The sequence below is a fragment of the Lontra canadensis genome, unplaced genomic scaffold, assembly GCF_010015895.1.
Source record: "Lontra canadensis isolate GAN:19392208 unplaced genomic scaffold, GSC_riverotter_1.0 scaffold43, whole genome shotgun sequence".
Taxonomy (NCBI): Eukaryota; Metazoa; Chordata; class Mammalia; order Carnivora; family Mustelidae; genus Lontra; species Lontra canadensis.
The window spans coordinates 2,461,029-2,474,328 of NW_022631037.1; the positions used below are offsets into that span (position 1 = coordinate 2,461,029).

General features: G+C 35.8%; 1 protein-coding gene across 2 annotated transcripts in view; it reads right to left on the bottom strand.

Moving 5' to 3' along the window:
* CLTC (clathrin heavy chain) overlaps nucleotides 1-13,300 on the bottom strand; it is a 63,467-nt gene that overhangs the window by 20,311 nt on the left and 29,856 nt on the right. For both annotated transcript variants that reach the window (XM_032871909.1, XM_032871910.1), the window contains exons 7-14: nucleotides 11,881-12,078; nucleotides 10,956-11,156; nucleotides 8,723-8,875; nucleotides 7,772-7,894; nucleotides 6,953-7,090; nucleotides 6,586-6,750; nucleotides 6,266-6,446; nucleotides 4,622-4,785 (exon numbers count right to left, since the gene is read on the bottom strand). In XM_032871909.1, the coding sequence (XP_032727800.1) occupies nucleotides 4,622-4,785; nucleotides 6,266-6,446; nucleotides 6,586-6,750; nucleotides 6,953-7,090; nucleotides 7,772-7,894; nucleotides 8,723-8,875; nucleotides 10,956-11,156; nucleotides 11,881-12,078 (1,323 nt within the window). The remainder of the gene's footprint in view (nucleotides 1-4,621; nucleotides 4,786-6,265; nucleotides 6,447-6,585; nucleotides 6,751-6,952; nucleotides 7,091-7,771; nucleotides 7,895-8,722; nucleotides 8,876-10,955; nucleotides 11,157-11,880; nucleotides 12,079-13,300) is intronic.

Here is a 13,300-nt window from a genome sequence, read left to right on the forward strand (position 1 = left end):
GATTTGTGAGCCACCAGTGGCATTTTAGGATATAAAATAATCACAGTAGGACTTTCATTAATAGTAACATTGCAAGTGAGTTTGGAGTTGACTTAAGAGCTATAGTCACATAAAAATGACGACATAAATGGTTCATAGTTGTTTCAAACTAATGATTTTTTACCCCTCCCAAATTCCAATCTACATGGCCCGCTTCTAACACTATTACAATAAAGTCTAAAGGAGCAGCATGATGGTTACGGGAAAAAAAAAAAAAAAAGAGAGAGAGAAAAAAGCAAGCACATAAGGAAAAGACATCTTTAAATTACCAATTGCTTTTATCATTACAAATACCAAGCTATAATCCTACTTATAGATTGACACAGATGTTACAGACAGGTTGGTAAGACCTGTACTGGGCATTTACCTGATACATGTCCTGTTAAATTCCACAGACATAAGGTACAGCACAAAAAACAATAGTTTCCATCAGGAATTCATTTACACACAGTGAAACATTCCTCAATAAATGATTCCTCTATGTCAGTCTAATAAGGAAGTACAACTAAGCAGAACAGGACTTTCCCCAATGACAGCCACTGAGGACATTATTTGCAATGTTAAAATAAAATGGTTCGTAAGTTTAGTGCATATCACTCACCCAATTATAAATAATTTGAAGAATAGCCTATGAAATGTTCAGAGAACACCAAAGTAACTATGGGAGTCAGGAGAAAATCCAAATAAAAAATCAAGATGGCTATAAATCTGAAGTGGAAGTCCAGCTGCAGATTTTTGCCATTCAGGAAAGTCTAAAGCATGTATTATTTAGCACCATGGAAACTCTGTACTAACAGCTACAATAATTTCTAGAAAAAATGTTGATCTACCTATCCGTAAGATTTCAGTTAGCCAAGTTTTTCCTACTACATAAACATCAGAAAGTCAGTGGATCAACACACTAATCTTCTTTTTCCTCTTTAATATCCACATAAAATATTATATACTTTATTTTACCACTTAGAAAATACACTTAACAGTAATGTAAGATTACCTAGGCGTTTTAGTCTCATGCATGGGTCTTTAAGAATTCTGCTGGTTAAGACAACTATACTGTATTTCTGAAGAAAATTTAAGATTAGAAAAGTAGATTAAAAACTAGTGTATTTTCTTGACTGCCTAAATTTGCACATGATTTCACATATAGGAAAAATGCTATTAATAGTTTAAATCGTTTCCTAAAAAGGTTAACCCACTAGCTACTATGGTTAAACATTTTAAAGAACAAAACTGAAATTATATAAACACGTTCAAAGGTTTTCTTAAATATTAAGTTATTCACTTAAATCATATTTATTATCTATATACTGGACACTGTTCTTATGCACTAAGATATAGCAGGGAATAAGGTAAAGCATTCTCTCAGGGAACCATGTTCTGGTGGAAAAAGATATAGCAGGGAATAAGGTAAAGCATTCTCTCAGGGAACCATGTTCTGGTGGAAAAAAAAACACTTGTAATGTTAAGTGTTTTAAAGAAAAATAAAGCAGGACATGGATGAGGTGAAGACGGAAGGTAGGTTTTATTCTAAACACAGTAATCTGAGACATCCTTGCTCTTAACATTTCATCAGAAATCTGAATAAAGGCAAGGAATTCTTGTCATGAAGATTTGAGAAAAAAGTAGAAAAGGGCACAAGCAATGTCCTGGGGCAGGAGACAGTTCAGGGAGTTCTAGGAATAGCAAGCAGGCCAGTGTGGTTTAAGTACAACCAGAAAAGAAAAATGATAAAAGAAATAAGATCAAAGGTAACAGAAAGCAGATCATGGGTCTGAAGAACAGTTCCATGCTTTCTACAGAGAGCTATAGTTCCACAGAGTGAATGCATGAGCCAAATGATGCTAATGACAACATTTCATCTTGTCACAGACTACTTTAAAGAAGAAGTCATCATCAGTCGGTGTTGGTGGTATAGTGGTAAGCATAGCTGCCTTCCAAAGAAGTCATAATCTACCAATCTCTGTATTCCTGGTGGCTAACACATAAATGGCACTTGAATGTTCAGGATCAGAGTATTTTTCTTCTCAGAGTTTACATATCACACCAGTGAATTATCATACAGCTAGTGTCTCCAAAATGAAATTTAAGGACCATGATGATGAGCTGTAGCATTATACAGGTCAATAAGGAAAGTGGGTGAAGGACCTAGTATGTTCATTCTTACTACTGCGGTACAAGGTAGAATACAATAGTAATATCTAAGTACTGAGCTCCCACTTCAGGCTGAAGATAAGACACAAGGTTTACCTTTAACTTCGGCTGGAAATAAAATGCCTTCATAAAGTCAGGAATAAAATAAAACCAAAGGGAAAACTTGCCTGACAGAAAATGATCACATGTTGGCTGACTCTACCTTATTTCCAAGGTCCACCAACACAGTTTATTAACAATAGTTTTCACTCGAACACCTATGGCATACAAGGTACTTGACTAGATGAACACAGCTTCTGGCTGGAGAAACTGAGGCTAAGGCATACTAGTCAATTTGCCTTAGGTAACAGCTAGACAAATACCAAATGAACAAACAATAGCTAATGACATAAACAGAATTTGAACCAGGGCTGACTGGTTTAAAAGCCCAGAAAAAACATCCATTTTCCTACTCTATCAAACTTACACCTGATTCACAGTGTGATGTGTGGAAGGGGAGTCCTCTTCTCATTAGATCTCAGGGGCTATGCAACATAAGGTTATACCATGCTAAAATCCAGAGGATTTCTGGAGCTCAAGATCATAATTAAGTGAAAATAGTTAATTTAGTACCATTTTACATATAAATAATAGAAAAATACAAACCCAGTTCTAAAGCAATGACAACTGAAGCGTAACAGTTCAGAGCTTAATAACAAAAAAGGAGTCAGTGTGAGAATCAGGTAATATTTAAAAAAAAAAAGGAAACAGTACTGATACTCAAAAGAGGAACTGAATTGTTTTCTTGGGTACTCTAGTCAAGCATAAAGCATCAAATCTTCCTGATCTGGAAGGCTTTTTGGCACCAGAAAGACTTGGGTTTGAACACAGCATACTAGCCAGGTTACTCAGAATACTCATGATGGCCAAGACATCATAGAAAGCTATACATACTGGGGAAAATTTATCTTTTAATCTAAGGCAACTTCTATACTTAGTAACTAAGAGTTTAGCTGTTTAATCTAGAGCCCAGCAATAATTCTTCAGAAGGGACAGCAGCTAATAAAACTGTAGATTTAGATAATCTATGTTATTTAGTACAGTATTTTAGATTCAGTATACTGAATTACAAAATAATTGTTTTGGTTTTAGTTTCAATGTAAAATTCTTCCAAAAGACAAAAAATACTTAACTTTATATACAGTCTCTGGAATTGTTTCATATATATACACACACACACCCATGTATGTTGTATAAAATTTAAGTGCAAAATATATTTTTAAGGGGTAATCGAAGTGTTCTATAGTTTATTTTTATCGGCAACTGCCAATTTTAAAGCTTTATTTTCCTCACTGTATAACTGGTAGATATAAGAGTAAAACTAAACATTAAACAAATTTAACTGCCCGTATGTTCTGATGAGCTAAAAATCTTTAAACCATTATTCTTCACTGCAACACAGGCAGTTCTTACTTTTCTATAACTAGTGTCGAAAAGCTGAGGGTTTTTTTTTTTGTTGTTAGATCTTACCTTCAGTTTAATTAATTACACACAATTAATATTGACTTTCTAGAAAAAAGCTACTTCGATGAGAGAGAAACCTAGGTCCTTTAGATAACAAGGTAACAAAACCCTTCGTGTAAATACAGGCTCCTGAAGGACATGAGGGCAAACTGACCTTAATCTTTAAGAGGACTATACCTGAAAATCTAAACACTGAGAATCTCCAACTACTTTTCAAAATTTTTCTTCCAAAATTCAAGTGAAAGAAATTCTTTTGACACAGTGCTATTTTTTTCTTCTTTTAAAGAGATGTTCATTCTTTTTTTTGTTGTTGTTAAGATTTTGTTTATTTGACACTCAGAGATCACAAGTAGGCAAAGAGGCAGGCAGAGAGAGAAGGGGAAGCAGGCTCCCTACTGAGCAGAAAGCCAGATAACAGGCTCAATCCCAGGACCCTGAGATCATGACCAACGGTGAAGGCAGAGGCTTAACCCATTGAGCCATCCAGGCATCCCAAGAAATCTTCATTCTTAAGTATTACTTACCACTTTCCTTATTTCGAAGGAAACCAGAGTATTAAATATGGAAGAAGTAATTTAGCACGTAATTTGAGAATGTTAAGAATTTCCCGTTAAGAGAAACAGTATTTTTAAACATTTATTTATCTGAGACACAGAAACAGACACAGACAGAGAGGTAGCACGCACACCCATGAGTAGGGGAGAGAGGCATAGGGAGGAGGAGGAACAGACTCCCCACTGAGCAGGGAGCCCGATATGGGCCTCCATCGAAGGACACAGAGATCATAACCTGAGCTGAAGGCAGACATTTAACCAACTGAGCCACCTGGGTGCACCAGGGAAAACAAATATTTAAAACTATGATGAAACCTATGTAAAACTACTGATCTTCAATCCAGCCAGAAAGTGCATTACTCAAAACCACTTACCTTGAGAAAATTCTTGACTCGCTCAGGATCATAGCAGTTGCTTTCTCTGCAGATTCTTTCTACTTCTTTGATCTGCCCCGTCTTGCAAGCTGCCTGAATATACTTAAAGTGCACATCTGGGTCCTGACTAAAGTTAACAATGGATCCCAGAAAATAAAAGAGACCTTAAAGAGACAAATAACTGAAATTAAGCATAGATGTACCTCTGAGAATGATAGAACTGAAAAATACTTACGCAATTAAAGAAACATCGTGTCAATTATACCTCAATTTAAAAATAACTTATATTGTATAGCCCCAAGTAAAAACTGGTTGCTCAAAAAGCTCAATAATACTACTAATTAATCTAGTAATTGGTTCAATAAATGAGCATTCACTTAAATCCCTACAGAACAGACAATTCAAAGTTTTCTAGTAGCTGAGAAGTAGTTAGGAGGCAGCTACCTAATACCAAAGTTAATAACACCATGTTGCACCGGAGAAATTTTAAATGAAATCATACCAGTTTCGTATGAGAAATTTTAAAAGAAGTCCCTTAGAGCAGGTTTTTCCTATATTCAGTTAATAGGAAAAATACAGAAGTGGTTTGAAAAGAATTTAATGCAGTGCTGTCCAACAGAACTTTCTGTGATAAAAATGTTCTATATCTGCACTGTCCAATATGGTAGGCACCAACCATACACAGCTATTAAGTACTTGAAATGCGACTGCAGAACTAAAATTTTAATTGTAGTGCTCGCTTCGGCAGCACATATACTAAAATTTTAATTGTATTCAATTTTAATTACTTCAAATTTATATAGCTACATGTCACTAGTGGCTACTGTACTTAAATGAACAGCATCAATTTAGTGTATAATATACAGAAACTGAGAAATTAAGTAAACTAGTAGAAATCTTACTCTTTCTGTCTAGAGCAACAGGACAAATAGAAGGAAAAAAAGATGACTGGGGCCCAGAAGCTTAGCTAATAAACCTAAGCGTCATCCAATAGGGATTACACTGCTATTCAGTATAGCAGTGATTCTCACATGGGGTACTTTTCTTCCCAGGAGACAGACATTTGGCAATGTCTGGGGACACTTTTGGTGATCACAGCTGTTTTAGCTGCTACTGGCATCTAGAAGTAGAAGCCAGGGATGCGGCTATATATCCTGCATGCACATGACAACCCACCCCCAAAACAAATTATCCAGCCCAAATTATCTATGGTGCAAAAAAACAAAACAAAAAACTCCCCAAATTATCTATACTGTAAAGGTTGAGAAAACCCAGTATATAATGGTAAGTCACAAAATGTCCCTGGCTAGAAACATTTGCCATTTTAAGAGTCAGACAACAGAAGTGTGAAATCTTATTATACCTGACCATTAATATTTTCATTTTATACAATTACGACAAAGCTACTATTTAGGTTTATGTCTTAAAATTCTTCCTTTAATTCACCTATAAAATATCCAAGCTGACAGTCTCATTCGCTGCACATCTCTAGAATCCAACATAAAAGGGTTGACATTTAATAAATAAAACTCAAATTGTCCCATAAAATTTAGCTTGTAGAAAGACAGAATTTCCAATAGTACAATATCATAGTAATACCCCTCTTGGCTCTCAATTAAAAACGACTTAGAAACTCTTAATTACCTTCAAAACTCTTGAAAGATTCAAAAAGTTCAATCAGAGATTGAGTTGACAGTTGCTCATGATATTTCGAAGCCACCTGAACACAAATCTGCAGATTTTGACGAATATTGGCAGACAGCATGGCCCTGAGGCATTCTAGGGAGTCTTCCACTGATAAGGACCCAAAGTAATTCACTAACCACTAGAGGACAAAATAAACAGGTAAACAAATACATAAATGAAATAATATCGAACTTAATGGTAGAATCTAATTCAGTACTACAAACACATTTTCTGTATACCAATCAATCATATCGCCATCTGTTAGATAAAGACAATACCTCAGGGTTAAGAAGATGAGTGTGAACAACCGCACGCTTTATGTCATATAAATCAGTGAAGTGTTCTAATGCACGCTGCAGCAGACCAGCCTTTTCACACAGCTGAGCAATATGAGCCCGGTCATAATGCGTGAACATCTGATTCCCTAGAATAGCATCTGCAACCTATAAAACCACAAATAGGACAAATTTATTTTATATCCCATTTACAGCAATAATTCTATATCCAGATTACACACTAAGATTCAACAGTGAATAAAGGAGAAAATAAAGGCAGCACAGTAGCTTCAAATAGCTTAATCTAAGAAGCTCTCAATATCTACTAACTAGAACAGTGGAAACATGCCTAAACGCAGGAAAAACGTACTTGAGGCGCATGCATAAGGTTCATCTCAAGCAACCGTGTCTGTAAAGGACCTTCAGATGGGCGGTTATTCTTCAGGGCATCAAGCAAGAATGCTGTACACTGCTGAATTAGATTGTATTCCATAAAGACATCCACAATCTGGGGAAAAAAATTTAATGAGAATTGTTTTTTAAGATGTTTATAACTTGCTTTATGATCCTGTTGAAAATTTGTAAATGGAAGGAAATTAAATATCACTTTACATATACAAAAACTGCCAGAACGAAACCCAGATTTAAATATCATTTGTACAACGTAACTTCATAATTTTAAGAATAAAATTTTTGTCATCTAGTTATTTTTAATTCTGATAAAAAAAAATTGTCAAGATACTATATATAAGAGCAGAATACAATCAATCAAAACAATAGTTCTAAAATTTTGATGAACTATTTAAATACACAAAATAGGAAAAGTCTCTGAGTCCCGCTTCCTACATGCATCTCTTCCTTCACCCAATGGCAGAAACCATCCTTTATTATTATTCCCATATGTTTTTTCATATTTTTAATATATATGCATTCTAAACAAGATGGAATTTGTTTTACATGTTTTAAAACTGTTTATGGGTGGTATCTTCCTGTCCATTCTTCTGCTACTTGCTTTTCTGTTTTTTTTTAATTTTTTAAATAAGATATTTGAGGTTTATGTTGACAGACACAGCTCTAATTTCTACAGACTGAAAGGTTAACCCATTCTTCAAAGCTGTTTAAACCCAGATCCCTCCCCCGAACTCACTTTTTAAATCAACTTCTACAGAATATATTTTAATGCCTTTACCTGTGTGATATCAGCAAGAGGCTCTTCATCCTGAACTAACATTTGGGCAAACTGCTGTCCCTGATCTGGACTGATACGCATGACATTCCTCAGCAAAAATATCCAGTCTGGAGTATATCCAACCTAAAAATAGACAATGATTTAAAAAGTTTCTGCTGTACAGTTTCATTTCTGGTTAGCCTTCATTTGAAGGCTTTTTCTACAACAGAATTTTACTAATATAGAACTACTGCAAGTACAAATTCAGTTTTAATTAAGTTAACATGCTCACTTTGACCTTGGTTTATATTAGATGAATAGACCCCTTGGTGATAACATATTTGAATGGAAAACTGAATTTTTAAAACTGACTTACTCATTTTCAATGAATGACCATTTCAAAGTTTGTTCTAAGAGGTTAAAGAGGCCCATGACATCTTAAATTCTGAGAAGCCAAGCAAGATTATCTTCATTTTTAAAAAGAGATCTCTCGGGACGCCTGGGTGGCTCAGTTGGTTGGACGACTGCCTTCGGCTCAGGTCATGACCCCGGAGTCCCGGGATCGAGTCCCGCATCGGGCTCCCAGCTCCACGGGGAGTCTGCTTCTCTCTCTGACCTTCTCCTCGCTCATGCTCTCTCTCACTGTGTCTCTCTCAAATAAATAAATAAAATATTTAAAAAAAAAAAAAATAAAAAAAAAATAAAAAGAGATCTCTCTACCCAATGTGGGGCTCAAACTTGACCCCAAGGTTAAGAATCTCATGTCTATCAAATGAGTCAGTCAGGCACCCCAGCATGTAACTTCTGAGTTAAGTGTAATTCTATATGTGAGAGCTAAAACAGGGTTTTTATGCTTTTTCAAGTAATTCAAAGTTTAAAGAAATTCACTACTAAATTCAATGACCATTACTCTAAGTTAATTTCTCAATGTTTTAATGAATTTATATTGAGAATCTGTTTCACTGAACTCACTTTTTTCGCATATAAAACAATCTTCTGTACTTGACCTGTTTCTGCAAAGCACTGAATGACTTTATTTGGGACATTAGCCCGCAGATACACACTAAGTGCCAATGTAGGGTCCACAGATTTCACAAGGTCACCCAGTTCTTCTGAGCATTCCAGCTGTCCAAGGGAAAAAGAGACTGTTTAGTAATCCACGAGCTATTTTATAAATGAGCAGTTAATATTATTTCCACTATAAATATTATTTCCACTGGCACTTACAATTGTCCCAGAATATATTATAAATATGCAAGGGTTGTGGTTAGTAAAGACTCTTCATCTTGTATTCACAGCACTGTCTCAGTAGAATTCTCCACACATCCTACTACTTAAGGATAAAAGGCCCACCAAGACTTCATGCTTATAGATAGAACCAACTACTTTGTTAGGGAGTAGGTACCTAAAAAGCAGAGTCCTATACTTCTATCTTTTATGAATATTCAGATCATCAGATCAACATGGCCCCAATTTTTCCAAAAAGAATCCAATTTTTAATGTAATGTTATCAAATGAAAATTTAATATTTAAGGAGTCAGATAAGGCTTACCCCTAAGGACCCTTCTTAAAATTAGGGTATAATTTGTTTGTCTATGGGATCTAAGCTCCATTATAATTTTGACTTTTAGATCTAAGGTCTCAAAGCAGAACATACTAATTTTACAGGGACGGAGATAAAAACTTTAGAATTTTAGGTGGTATACAAGCAAATACCCTCCTCTGTACTATTCAGACTGAGTCAGTCAGCTGCCCAATCCGGAAAACAGCTTCCCTAAGAGTTTTGATTTATATACTAGAGTTGATTTTCTACTTTTAATGGTTATGTCAGAGAACGGCATTTATCACTGAGAGGTAAAAAGTTCTGCCGGAGTCTATACCTCTTAACTGAACATGCTAACTAGTACAGAGTTGATCAGTATCCCTTTTACCATAAATAAATCCCGTACGACCATTTTCACAAAAAAGGTAATGATACCTAAAAAGCTTTCACATAGCTGTATAAGTCAACTCAGTTACTTTGGCTGTTCCCATCCTCCCTTAACTTAAACAATTAGGACGGACCTCAAATACTCGCTAGTATGGCTAGTAACTATTCTTCAGCAGTGACTCCTGTCCAAGCATCCCAACTCTGAAGCACTATTCTCCAGTATCCCATAAGACTGCTAGAAGCTGGGTCAAGAAACAAGGACTTAGAATTAGTAATGTAAAAATATTATCAATATACACTAAAACTGAAAGGTATAATGATATTAAAAGTTATTCACTACCAGAGTATTTTAAACAGTACCACCACCTCAGTTCCTGACAGTGGCATAAGACAGGGTAATTCAATACTACCACTTTGTTGAAAAAGGCTTTTTATTGTGGAATGAAAGGAATAATGCCACCAAGCAACTGTTTAAACTTGTTAGCTGCCTTACAAATAAGCAACATTTTCCATAATGTGCTGAAGAAACACAGTGCTATTAGCTGCTTTGTGTAAAAAGAAATTGCTGGGCAAATACAAAAAATACAGGGAAACCCTACAGAAAAGAAAGCTGGTTAAGAACAAATTTAAAGAGTCAAATTTAAATAAATTTCAAGAAACTAGTTAAATATTTTTCCATGTAATTGGGAATCCCTACCACTGCTAATTAGACAGCCCTGAAGTTTTGTAACATGTCAATGATCGTTCAACATTTCATGTTTCCCTTGTACATCCAAACACTTGTTACTAGTAGCAAATACAACAATTTTGATAATACTTGGGAATTTCTAAAAGATGTATAAGGTTGAAACTACTGTATATATCAAGTATGGGATATGAGATAAAAGAATATATAACCTATGGCCAAAAGAGTCTTACGTATGTTGACCATATGCATATATGTATATGTATACTGAAGTGAGCATCTCATACCAAAATTTTCCAAAAGCAAAAGGATAGCAATTTGCTTCCAGGTTAGTACTCTTAAGCACCAAGCAAGAATCCTGGATTCCATTATAAAAACTGAACAAAGATACTCTATCTCAACACAACATAAAAATTAAATCTATTTTCAAAAAGGTAGTAAGTTAATGCATCTCATACAATGTCTGTCCTTGTTCTGTTCCTATAAGCAGTAAATAATGGGCATTTTGGTGCAGCCTAGATGTTTCTAACTTGCTACCATGGTATTTAAATACGATCACAGCAAAAATATGTTAACATAAGTTAATGTACCTTATCTTCTTTTAACCATTTCTCCAAAAGCTGTTTCCGTCCTTGCTGAAGTACAGGCCTACACAGTTCTAAGGATTCGTATTTGTTTAGCTGACCCTGGTCCAAAAGAATTCCAAAGTATTGAAGTAGAGGAGAAGTTTGACCTGGCTGGGCTGGGACACTCTGGAACCGACGGATAGTGTCTGGGGTACGAAGGATTCCCTTTAAGAAAGAGAAATGTGCAAGACTCCTTTTAAAGGTGATCCAACATTACACTAATAACTCCAAGGATCTCTTGCGTCAATCTTAAAAGCATGACTTCATCTACCAATAACAAATTACAAATGTTCCATACACTAAATAGCAAAGATTCAGTCAATAACTGTCACACAACTGGTTCAAGGTTGTAAGATTATTCAGAATCAGAAATATACCAATCCAATTACAATGCCAATGTGTAAGAGAACAGCTTAATCGTAAAGCATTTACGGCTGGCTGTTGTTGCAGGTTCACATTAAGTGCAAACTTCGTAATACTGATCGGGGTATAGAGTGTTAATTCAGCCAACATAACAGTAAGGTGATGAGAATAAATTCAGCTAAATTTCAGACAATCTTCTTACCATAAACTAAACAGGATCTATTTAATTTTGAAGCTTAGAAATAAAAATCAGTAGCTATCACTGAGGAGGGTAAACAGTGTTATAACTAACTGAACATTATTACATCTATGTAAATCATAGCTTGCTAGATCTACATAATCTGACACTGAGTTTTAAAGGCACTGACAAGTAGAGGCACTGACAAGTAACTTATACTACAGGAAAATGCAACCTAAAAAGGGTTAGTTTCTCTGTGAGAGAGCTGGTTCCACTTCTAACATTATTAGAAATAGAACATATTAATATGAATCCCATCATGGCAATTTCATTTCCGTAACTATTTACCTTTGGTGCATTGGCAGCTACCTTTGCTGCCTCTGAGTAATTTCCCTGGGCAAAAAGAGCATTAAATTTCCGGGCAAAGAGTTCTTCAGCACCAGCTAAGTTGTTACGTACAGCCATTCTCAGAGCCAAATCAGGATTTTGTAGGACATTGGTGATATAAGGAATTATGTTTTCTTCTTCCACACATACTGACAGAACCTGCAATATAAAGACTGATGAATAGCTGCAATGTAGTCATTCGGGTATCAATGACACAAAATTTGTTTAGAGCTGTTTACTATTGAGTCATAAAGATGATGAAATTGTGACAACTGCATTCTTGTTGCCATAAATAAATTAAAAAAAAACTTAAGGGCACCTGGGTGGCTCAGTCAGTTAAGCGTCTGACTCTTGATTTCCGGCTCAGGTCATGATCTCAAGGTCATGGGATCGAGCCCTGTGTTGGACTCCATGCTGAAGCGTGTAACCTGCTTTGAGAGTCTCTCTCTCTCTCCTCAGCCCCTTCCTCCTGCTCATGCACATGCATGCACACATGCTCCCTCTCTCAAAACAAAAACACAAAAACAAAAAAACCCAAGAGAAAGAAGACTAAGGGCTGGTAAGCCATTTGGGGATTCTTAAAACATGGCCATATTTATAATATAATATTTATAATATAAATAACCACCTACTTCATACTATCTTCACACTGTCTAAACTAATTGCTTTGTAATCATCCATTCATTCTTTTTTTTTTTTTTAAGATTTTATTTATTTACTTGTTAGAGAGAGAGAGAGAGAGAGCATGAGCACAGGCAGACAAATTGGTAGGCAGAGGCAGAGGGAGAAGCAGGCTCCCCGCCGAGCAAGGAGCCCGATGCGGGACTCGATCCCAGGACGCTGGGATCATGACCTGAGCCGAAGGCAGCTGCTTAACCAACTGAGCCACCCAGGCGTCCCTCATCCATTCATTCTTAATACGGTTAATGTCAAAATTTAGGCTCCCATTTAGTTGAGCTACAAAAGGCAGCTCTCCATGTGGTTTATCGATTCTTGGGAGAGAGTCTAGACAATCTACAGGATTATGAAAAAGCTCTGCAATCTCAATGAAATCTAGGGCTCACCTGGAAGAAGCTTAAGGTATATTCCTTTTAACTCTAGGATTTTTTTTTTTTAAACAAGGATTTTCAGTAATTTTAATTCCATTTACACTCCTCGAGACCCGATTATATACTCAATGAGGGGAAGGAATCACTGAATCTTCATGCACCTAATATACTGCAACACATGCAGTAGGTGCTTTATAAATGTAGCATCAGCAAAGAGCACTTGGGGAACAGTTACTTACCCTTAATTCTCCTTAAAAAGAAAAAAAAAAAATCACTGTCACAGAATTCTGCCCTACTTGCCTAAATTCTAAATTACTCTCAACTGACATGAG